This window comes from Mercenaria mercenaria, chromosome 16 (genome assembly GCF_021730395.1).
Source record: "Mercenaria mercenaria strain notata chromosome 16, MADL_Memer_1, whole genome shotgun sequence".
Classification (NCBI taxonomy): Eukaryota; Metazoa; Mollusca; class Bivalvia; order Venerida; family Veneridae; genus Mercenaria; species Mercenaria mercenaria.
In genome coordinates this window covers 27,208,967-27,219,513 of record NC_069376.1, presented here as the reverse complement: position 1 = coordinate 27,219,513, position 10,547 = coordinate 27,208,967, and the positions used below count along the sequence as shown (strand labels likewise).

General features: G+C 36.4%; 2 protein-coding genes across 2 annotated transcripts; both read left to right on the top strand.

The window, feature by feature from the left end:
- Positions 1–483: 483 nt before the first annotated feature.
- LOC123540028 (vitelline membrane outer layer protein 1-like) lies at positions 484–5,348 on the top strand. The gene is made up of 3 exons (XM_053525826.1): positions 484–696; positions 3,902–4,111; positions 5,088–5,348. The coding sequence occupies exons 1-3, from the start codon at positions 502–504 to the stop codon at positions 5,346–5,348; spliced, it is 666 nt and encodes a 221-aa protein (XP_053381801.1). The 5' UTR covers positions 484–501.
- An 877-nt stretch (positions 5,349–6,225) lies between these two features.
- LOC128549838 (vitelline membrane outer layer protein 1-like) lies at positions 6,226–9,387 on the top strand. Its single transcript, XM_053527511.1, has 3 exons — positions 6,226–6,464; positions 7,829–8,038; positions 9,107–9,387. Exons 1-3 carry the CDS (start codon positions 6,270–6,272, stop codon positions 9,365–9,367), a joined length of 666 nt encoding a protein of 221 aa, XP_053383486.1. The 5' UTR covers positions 6,226–6,269; the 3' UTR covers positions 9,368–9,387.
- Positions 9,388–10,547: the final 1,160 nt, after the last annotated feature.

Here is a 10,547-nt window from a genome sequence, read left to right as displayed (position 1 = left end):
CCATAATCAAAAAGGTTCCCCACGCGTGTTCCATGCTTGTTTCTATAGTATAATTAGCCAGACTTAGTGAAAAAGAAAGTGTTGAAAATTACACCAAAACTGAGGGCGAGTAATTTTAAACAGATAATATTATGCCGTCAAACGATTATTTCGAAGTCTCTAGGAGTAACCATTTGCAAGCTTATTTATTCAGTTTCACCGAAGGACACAGTGTACGAAAATTCTAGTCCGAGAAAAGAATGGTGACACACATTAGGAAACAAAAGGAAATATTTTAATAATGACCCAGCAGTCGGTTCTTTTGGTGTTAGCATGACTGGTCAAACATGAGATAAGGCCATTCGATTTATAGACTCGTCTGCTGATTAGGGAAATCAGCATTATTTACCTTGCATAATTTAGGTAAGAACCACTATCGTACTGATTAACTCTACCTAGATAACGGACCATTCCATTATTAAAAGTACCATAAGTCAATGTTGATCAGCTTGTCCCACAAAGATGGACACGTCGACATTTGCGCTCTTGTTTCTTTTTCTGACCCAATTATTGCCAGGAAATGCTTTGATTTTAGTGAACAATGCCCCAAGACGTGTGATTAAAGTTCTGAAGGCCTCTAATGGCGCGCCATGGGGTGGCTGGGGTCCGCCCCAGTTTTGTGCGGAGGGAACTTATGCCATAGGATATGCGATCAAGGTATTTGTTTTTGTGGCCTACTTGTTTCCTTAATTAAACGCATTTTAGACTTCAGGCGGTTGTTGAATTAATCATTGAATGAAGTAAGAAGGGACTGATGTTTCGTGACATTGGGACTTTATGGAGAAACACCAGTAAAAAATAACACCAGTGAAATATTAACAATGGATGTGTGTTGTTTATGTTATAGATAGAGTTCATGAAGTGAATTCTTCATGAAAAAAGAACCGATAGGGAGGGAAACGAAGAATTCTCTTCATGGACTCTATCTGAGCTATTGTTATGATATCCTTTGTATTGTATACATATACCTATTTGTAGTGTTGTATCATCAGCCATTATCGCATAGTGCGGCAGTTTTCCTTTGATCTTTGCAGTATGTTAAACATGGTAACACACATTAATACTACAAAATCTGTGCTGATATTTTACAAAACTGTTCCGATATATATCGCAACACTTTTTCTCTATCGAGGTCCTATCGAGGGAGTATAATTTTTTCCTTTCAAAGAAAAGATGATTTTAGCTCCAATTTACAGTTCACAGAGAAAGAATTATCACAAACACCTACATTTATAAAGTAAAAGAATAAATAAACTAGAATGTTTAAAAAATTCGATAGTTATCGCCAAATTCAGAAATACATGAAATATATGAAATTCTGAGATTTCTCAAATGTTTCTTTTTCTTTGATTTTTTTTTTACAAACAAAACAACAAGTTTTACAATATGTTTGGCCAATGAAATGCAAAGATTTAAAAACAATGCAGAAATCTGTTGGATACTTTTATCTGGGGAACACATTTTCTAAAACAGAAGTTTTAGTGTTTCAGTCAGCGAGGCGCAGAAAGGGAATCAAAAGAGTAAAAATAATAATAAACAAATTTAAATGAAAATAATATATAAATTTTAATGATAAAACTATGCGATAAAACAGTTATAATATGTAATGCTCGTGTGTTACGAGGATATATCAGAGCTAGGGGTACATCTCGGTATTTTTCTCTGCACATATCTGTCTCGGCCGGTAGGCCGAGACAGATATGTGCAGAGAAAAATACCGAGATGTACCCCTAGCTCTGATATATACGGAATTCCGTTAGGGCCATCGCCTTTGTATGTGTTGATCTGAAACGCGATACTCGATAGTACGATGATGAAAACGCGAAATCACGAAACTACGATAACGAAAACGCGACAACACGATGATGATAACGCGATACTACGATAACGAAAACGCGATAATACGATAGTACGATGATGATAATGCGATATACTATCGCGTTTTCACCATCGTACTGTCGCGTTTTCACCATCGTACTGTCGTATTATCGCGTTTTCGTTATCGTAGTATCGAGATTTCGCAATATCATTATCGTACTATCGCGTTATCACCATCGTACTGTCGCGTTATCACCATCGTACTGTCGCATTATCATCATCGTACTGTCGCGTTAGCACCATCGTATTGTCGCGTTATCACCATCGTACTGTCGCGTTATCATTATCGCACCATCGCCTTCCGTTGCGCATGTGCATGCTAAAAATGAGAAGATTAGAAGTTATACTTTTAGAACTACAGCTCCTGCTCTAGCGATAGGGTGATATGCAGATTCGAACGCGGGTGCTAGTGTGTGAAAATCTTGATTTGTATTGATGATCCTCCTATAGCTACAGCTGCTAGTTAGTCAAAAGCAAAAAATAATTAACATTTTTCCATGCTTTTTTAGCTTTCGTCAATTTAAGAGTCATTTACAGAAAATGAATTTAGGGAGACAAAGCGTGTTGGATGTTGAACAGGTTCAGAATGCTGTGCAGATATAATTTTACTGCATTTCTCATTCCTGTAAAATCATAAATAAAATGTCTGAGTAAGGGGGCGTTAACTCACTTTTGGTTGTAAACTGCTTTACTTTTTATTTTATTTTTGCAGAAAATTGCCAGACTTTGATGAATTAAAAGAAACTATGTGCCATGAAAACTGCAAACAATATTCTTCGAATATTTGCGATGCTCCGATTTCAGTGTTGTTATGCGTCTTACGGAATTCAACATCAATGACCTGAGCTTTACAAGACATGCATTTGCTTTTCAGTGTTGAAATATAAACCATCATATTTGTGAAAATATTCATCATCATATGTCAGACCAAAATAAAAACAAACAAAAAACGCCCTGATCATGGTACAATATAACATTCTTTTTTTTTCTTGTTATCATATACTATATAGAAAACTCAAACCGATTGACCTGCAGAGTTTTTGCCTAAGTACATATTTGGTTTTAGCTGAAAAAACTTTTTACAACCCATTAGCAAGCAATAGAAATCATTTTTAATTTCAACAGAGCTTAAATAACAAGATAAATAGAAACCAGAACACTGGAGAGGAAATTCTTCTGTGCGCATGGGCACCGCCGGAAGGCGACAGTACGATGATGATAACGCGATAGTACGATGGTGATAACGCGACAGTACGATGGTGATAACGCGACAGTACGATGATGATAATGCGACAGTACGATGATGATAACGCGACAGTACGATGGTGATAACGCGATAGTACGATAATGATATTGCGAAATCACGATACTACAATAGCGAAAATGCGATAATACGATAGTACGATGGTGAAAACGCGACAGTACGATGATGAAAACGCGATAGTGTATCGCATTATCATCATCGTACTATCGTACTATCGCGTTTTCGTTATCGTAGTATCGCGTTATCATCATCGTGCTGTCGCGTTTTCGTTATCGTGGTTTCGTGATTTCGCGTTTTCATCATCGTACTATCGAGTATCGCGTTTCAGATCAATACATTCAAAGGCGATGGCCCTAACGGAATTCCGTAGATATATCCTCGTAACACACTCTCACACATACTATAACTATCACGAATTGCTATGATTAAAAAGACTGAAAACTCATTTGAAACGGTTAACTTTTTGACACCATTATTTCGTCATTTCTGACGTCATATTTGAAGTAACCACTAAAGCATATATTTCCGTATCCGATGGGAGTTGAATACAGGATTTTGTATTCGTTAGTGAAACCACATGCTAAATTTCAGACAGAAAATGCGTAGGTAGATCTATATTATCTAATAAAATTGTGTAGTTTGGAATTACATTAACTCGCATGCTTATATCTTTGAAGTCCGTTGAATTAAGGTATGTCTTGTTAATCAATTATATCACAGGTAGAACCAGGTCAAGGGAGCGGAGACGATACCGCGTTAAATTCCATTCAACTTGACTGTAAAGGTCTTGATGCGGTACGTTCTGGCGGGAAAATTACTTCTCGAGAAGGACCGTTTGGTCATTGGCATAACGAGGTCACGTGTCCAACTCGAAACGGTGCACCAACATTTCTGACAGAATTTGTTCTACAAGTTGAACCTGACCAAAAGGTATGCACTCAGACGAACATAAATTTATGTGCCCTGCTATTAGTAATGGCGGCGGGGTGGTTGGATTTGGTGCGGGGGTATATAGTTTTTCACTTATCCGCGTGAGCATTTTGCGCGTCAGTGCGTGTGTATATTTGTGTATCCAGTCGACAATTTTCTCTTGCCTATGACTACTTTATACATCATTCAGATAATTTGGCATAAACATTTCCCGTGCAAGAATTAGATCAAATCAAATCAAGATTTCACTGTTATACTTGTTAGGTGGATAATCAGATTTCTGTCAACTAATTGCTTTGTATAAAACTTAATCAACTGATCATTTACACTTATGTTTGTTCACCGAGTTCTTAAAAAACTCCAGATTTTCACTGAAAATATTTTAAAACCTGCTAGCCCAACTATGATAGCGTCACTTTGGCATAAGTATAAATTAAATCAACCTATTTTGCGATTATAATATGAATATAATGCACTATTGCATTAAAGTTGTGAAAGATTAGCATTGATAAGTACATATTTTGCCAAAATAAAGTAGAAATACAAGTTTATAAAAATGTTATTACCTCCCTTTGTCTATCTCAGTTGCACGACCAAAATAAATTTACGCAGCTAAACGCTATTTTAAAACTTGCCTTTTATTTTAGGTTGTTTAAATATCCCAATATTTATCAAATGCACATGTAAAAGTAGGCATTGTATTGAAATAAAAAGAAATGGACCACCTTTTTAATACATTTATATTAATGGGAGGTAATTACAAAATTCATCAAAAGTAATAAGATATACATTTCCAACAGGGATTTAACTCTGTGCAATGGGTTTTTGTTCCTTAAATAAATATCTAACAGATTGCATGAAAACTGAAAAAAAAATGCTATAAAATGTTGGTAAATTGTGATTGTTATTACCTTGGTATTTTATTTATTTGAAGAGCGTATTTTGAAATCACATTATTTCGTTTGATCAAAAACAGAGCGGTGATGACACAGCGGCCAACTATGTGAAATTCCACTGTAGGGATTTTGCTGCTTTAACTTACCAAAGGGAACTGGCAATTGCACCAGGGCATGGATTATATGGTCGTTTGGGAAGTTGGAGTGGTAGTTGTCCCGCCAATTCCGCCATCTGTGGGTTGAGGACAGCAGTTGAAGGGGATCAAGGAAGTGGTGACGATACTGCTCTCAACAATGTCATGTTTTATTGTTGCGAAGAAAACTCTGAAGCCGGAAAATAAACAAATAATTAATTAACTCTCCCTTAGATTTATTTCCTCCATTTTTACATGACGATTTCATATTTTTGTAAAATGTACTTTAGACGCCAGTCGTAGTACTATCATCCTAATGCTGTGCGCCAAGCGAGGAGGCTACTAGTACTAAATCCGAAACATATCTGCATTCTACGTGCAAGTATAAAATTGTACGTGCAGGTACATGTTTATACCGGCAGGTACATTTCGGATTTATATCTGCAAGTATATTTTTTGTACCTGTTGTTATACAAATCAGAAATGTATACATGTCTACATTATTTCCAAGCAACTAAATTGTAAATGGTTGAAAAATGTTCTGCTCGCTTCGCTCGCACATAATTAACATTTTTTATTTATACAACGGGTTACAAAACTTCTCCCGCGTGTCTTCATTTGTTATAACTGATACCACAGTGGCGATATTTCTATGAAAGCTTAAAAAACATACATATGTTTTTGCTGCGTAATAACCCTGGCAACAAATGATTATTTCTGTTCACGTTATTATATTATAACTATTCAGCAGGATGGATATTCCTATGCAAAATAAGCTAAAAGTATGAGATTTTCGTGTAGCTCCGCTCGCATGGCTGCATTTAGTATTATTCATACTCAAGGATAAACAGTCATGTTAACGTCTTTGTATATATAACTTTTAAAGTAGCAAAAATTCACGCTCCATAATGCACATTCAAAGGCTCTTATATGGCGCAAAAATGTTAGAAAGAAATTTCAATGAAAGTGAGGGAAATGCTCAATAGAGCAAATTATATTGATAACAATTTAAGACCACTTTTTATTGTGTAATGTATGGAACAGGACAAAAATAGCAAGTACAGGGCATCTTATCTAAAGTGTGATAAGAGTAAATTCTTCTTATGAATAACCTTTAACGACACCGGAATGTTCAGGCAGAACTTTTGTTTTTTGTTCACATTTCTGTCCTATTTGAGCATAGGATATTCCTTTGTTTTGTTGTCCACTGCACCACGACGTGTTGTAAAAGTTTTGAAAGTGTCGAATGGAGCATGGTGGGGAAATTGGGGGCCACCTCAATTTTGTGCCGAGGGAACGTACGCAGTCGGATATGCCATGAAGGTCAGTGCATCTTTATTGCCAATTAATCGACACAGAGATGTTTACATTTAGGATAAATTAAGGTATTAGGTCACTAATAGTAATGTTTACAAAATGGCCTTTGCTTGGTATATTCTGAAAGGTAACCGTGTTTTGCACTATTTTGCAAATTTTAAACAACTTTTACCGTGCCGTTTTTTATAAATTTTGAATAACTTACGGTATCTCCTCAAGCTCAAGTAGAGACAAATTTCAAAGTGATAGCCACTATTTAAAACGTTTGCAGATAACTCATTTTACCATTAATTTCAATAGAAGAAACATTAAACTATTGGTAACCAATTATAAAACACAAAATAAAAATGTTAATATCATTTTTTCTATGGTGTCTCAAGTAAAGAGATTTAATGAGACAGAATTCATACTTCAACATTGAAAAAATAAGGTCAAATGATGTGTTTCTGTTTTGAATTTTGCTTACTCCATTTAAAAATAACCTTAGAGAAGGCGTAAAACCTACCTAAATTTCTTCCACAATATATAATCTAAGAGTGAAAGCAAAATAGAGAACTTTCACCATGCGTAACTCAATATTTTTAAAGATGTGTAACTCTACCCCTTCTGTTTAAGTAGTAAATTCTCTTTGAACACCAAAAAATCGCTTATAAGATTCATCTTTTTCCATTTTTGTACAAAACATCAATAATAAGTCTTGAAAGAAGTAAAAACTTACAAGTAAAAAAGAAAAATAAAGAAAAAAAAATTTGGTCCCAGTAGGGCTTGAACCTACGCACCCCTAAGAATTAGAGTAAAAGTAGGTTTATGGTAGGAATTAAATACTCTTCAAAAAGGAGGTTCTCTATTAGTGATCTAATACCTTAAGGATCAGACATGCGACGGAGCCTATTTAGGTGACATTTTCTTTGATAAATTACCAGATTACGTAGAGAAAACGCTCATTGAATTTTGATAAGCAGTCCGCTTTTATTTATCAGTTGCTCTTATATAATGTCAAAGAACGTGGTATGGCAAGGTTAATTTTAAATGCCTTTAAATAAAAATAATTGAGCCGCACCATGAGAAAACCAACATAGTGCATTTGCGACCAGCATGGATCCAGACCAACCTGCGCATCCGCGCAGTCTAGTCAGGATCCATACTGTTCGCTAACGGTTTCTCTAATTGCAATTAGGGTTTGAAAGCGAAAAATATGGATCCTGACCAGACTGCGCGGATGCGCAGGCTTGTCTGGATCCATGCTGGTCGCAAAAACACTATGTTGGTTTTCTCATAGTGCGGATCAAATATAATGTTAGGTACTATCCCTTTTATGGTTGACGGCATATTGTGAGTGTTGAATATCGACGAAAAGCTTATTTTTTCAGATCGAAGGAGGTCAAGGAGGTGGAGATGATACGTCATTAAATGCAGTCTCGCTGTTCTGTATGGGACTTGATGACGTGCGTTTCGGTGGAAAGATCACCTCAATTCAAGGGATCTGGGGACATTGGCACAGCAATGTATCATGTCATAAGGTTGAGGGAACACCTACCTTTCTTACAGCATTTGATCTGCAAGTTGAACGGGATTTAGGTGTACGTATTGAATACTATATTTCAAAATGTGTAAACGTTCTTTAGAAATGACAATCGCGTTTTACATTTTTTCTCGGACTTTATACAAAAAGCAACAAATTCCTTTTTATTTTTGATGATCTCTGTCTGCCTAGCAAGTCATTATAATAAAGAAACGAGTATAAAGTCTTTTTGTTTGTCGTAAATACAGTGAAATCATTAATTTTCGTGGGGGACTAATTTTCGTGGATTTCGTTGTAGTGTCAATCCACGAAATTTAATCCCAACGAACAAATAAAATTCCCATTTGTTTTATGTTCAAAAGTTGAAATCCACGAATTCGTATCCCCACGAAATTGCCGTTTTGACCAAAACCACGAAATTTCATGCCCACGAAATTAAATGATTTTACAGTATTGTTTGACAGAAATATGTTATCTTGACTTGAAATTTTATTTGCTAGAAAGAGTCTGAACCTTGTAAGGAGAGATCAGTACGCTTCGCATTTGTAAGGACTATTTGTTTACTGCTGAACGTGTATTGCGGAGACATAAGACAAGGAAGACACTTTTTTAACTGTTTTTCTACAGCTACTTTAGCTTTGTATTGTAAGGAACGAAAATATTTGTTCAATACTTATTTTTATAGAACCGATCAAATTCATATTCATCTTATTTTCAAACGTTTGAATTTGCTCTCAAAACAGGGTGGTAATGACACAGGAGCCAATTACGTAAAGTTTACATGTCTTGATTTTCCTCTCAAAACAGGGTGGCGATGACACAGGGGCCAATTACGTAAAGTTTAAATGTCTTGATTTTCCTCTCAAAAAAGTATGGTGACGACACAGGGGCCAATTACGTAAAGCTTAAATGTCTTGATTTTCCTCTCAAAACAGGATGGTGACGACACAGGGGCCAATTACGTAAAGTTTAAATGTCTTGATTTTCCTCTCAAAACAGGATGGTGACGACACAGGGGCCAATTACGTAAAGCTTAAATGTCTTGATTTACCTCTCAAAACAGTATGGTGACGACACAGGTGTCAATTACGTAAAGTTTAAATGTCTTGATTTCCTCTCAAAACAGGGTGGTGATGACACAGGGGCAAATTACGTAAAGTTTAAATGCAGGGATTTTGCAGCAGCATCAACACCCTATGAACTCGCAGCGCCACCTGGGCATGGATTATATGGTCGTACAGGAAGCTGGAGCGATACTTGTCCACAAAATTCTGCAATCTGTGGCTTGAGGACCAGGGTAGAGAGGCCGTTAGACCACGGTGACGATACTGCCCTCGACAATGTGGAGTTCTATTGTTGTGAAGAGAATATGGAAGCTGGAAAATAAAATCTTACTTTATTAAATCATTTAGATTGTTTAAGTCCTGCCAATGTAGTTTTACTTGTCTCATCATAACAAATTTTGAAGAAAGATCTAGAGAAGACGTGACTTCCACAATTAACACATTGATACACGCAATGTAAGCCATCAACAATAAATATAATGACAAAGGCCAATGTAAACTATACACATCTAACATAATGATATAGGACAACGTAAGCCGTCAACATTTAAGGTATGACCAATGTAATTGTGTACCTCCTTTCGAAAAGTATTCAATTCCTACAATAAACCTACTTTGACTTAAAAAAATCAGGGGGCATAGGTTCAAGCCCCACTGGGACCTAAATTTTTACCTTATATTCCTTTTTTCTAGTAAGTTTTTACTTCTTTCAAGACGTATTATTGATTTATTGTACAAAAGTGAAAATTTTTCATTTGATAAGTGATTTCTTGATGTTCAAAGTGATTTTACATCTGAAACAGAAGGGGGCAAAGTTAGACATCTTTAAAAATACTGTGTTAGATGCGTAAAAGTTCTCTATTTTGCCTTTACTCTTAGATTACATATTGTGGAAGAAATGTAGGTAAGTTTTACTTCTGCCCGAAGGTTATTTAAGAAATAATAAGTTTCCAAGTGGGAGAAGGAGACAGAGAAGTATCGCGTTGAAAAGTTGTTCTTCGTCTCAATTTTTAATTAACACCGCCTCGGTAGCCTAGTGGTAGAGCGTCCGCTTCGAGCGCGGGAGGTCGTGAGTTCGATCGCCGGCCGCGTCATACCAAAGACGTAAAAATGGGACTAGCAGCTTCCTCGCTTGGCGCTCAGCATTAAGGGGATAGTGCTAGGACTGGTCAGCCCGGTGTCAGTATAATGTGACTGGGTGGGGTATCATGCCACGTGTCTACGGCGTGATATTCTAGTGAGGCAGCACTATAAAGTTGGGCATTGTGCTCACTGCTACAAGTAGACACCGTTGTTTATATGACTGAAAAATTGTTGAAAAAGACGTTAAACCCGAACACACACACACACACACGCGCACGCACGCTCACACACACACACACACACACACACATACATGTAAACGCTACCAATCGGGGATGTAAGTTATAAACCTACTAAGTGGGAACTTCTTTATTACTGTACCTACAGTTATCGTATTTCTATCAACTCTTATTCTTATCA

Bases quoted from the DNA above. Each gene is read 5' to 3' on its own strand.
- LOC123540028 (XM_053525826.1), top strand. From the start codon at position 502: ATGGACACGTCGACATTTGCGCTCTTGTTTCTTTTTCTGACCCAATTA. The intron at 697-3,901 runs GTATTTGTTTTT...ATTATATCACAG, and splicing joins CCATAGGATATGCGATCAAG to GTAGAACCAGGTCAAGGGAG. The intron at 4,112-5,087 runs GTATGCACTCAG...GATCAAAAACAG, and splicing joins AAGTTGAACCTGACCAAAAG to AGCGGTGATGACACAGCGGC.
- LOC128549838 (XM_053527511.1), top strand. From the start codon at position 6,270: ATGTTCAGGCAGAACTTTTGTTTTTTGTTCACATTTCTGTCCTATTTG. The intron at 6,465-7,828 runs GTCAGTGCATCT...TTATTTTTTCAG, and splicing joins CAGTCGGATATGCCATGAAG to ATCGAAGGAGGTCAAGGAGG. The intron at 8,039-9,106 runs GTACGTATTGAA...CTCTCAAAACAG, and splicing joins AAGTTGAACGGGATTTAGGT to GGTGGTGATGACACAGGGGC.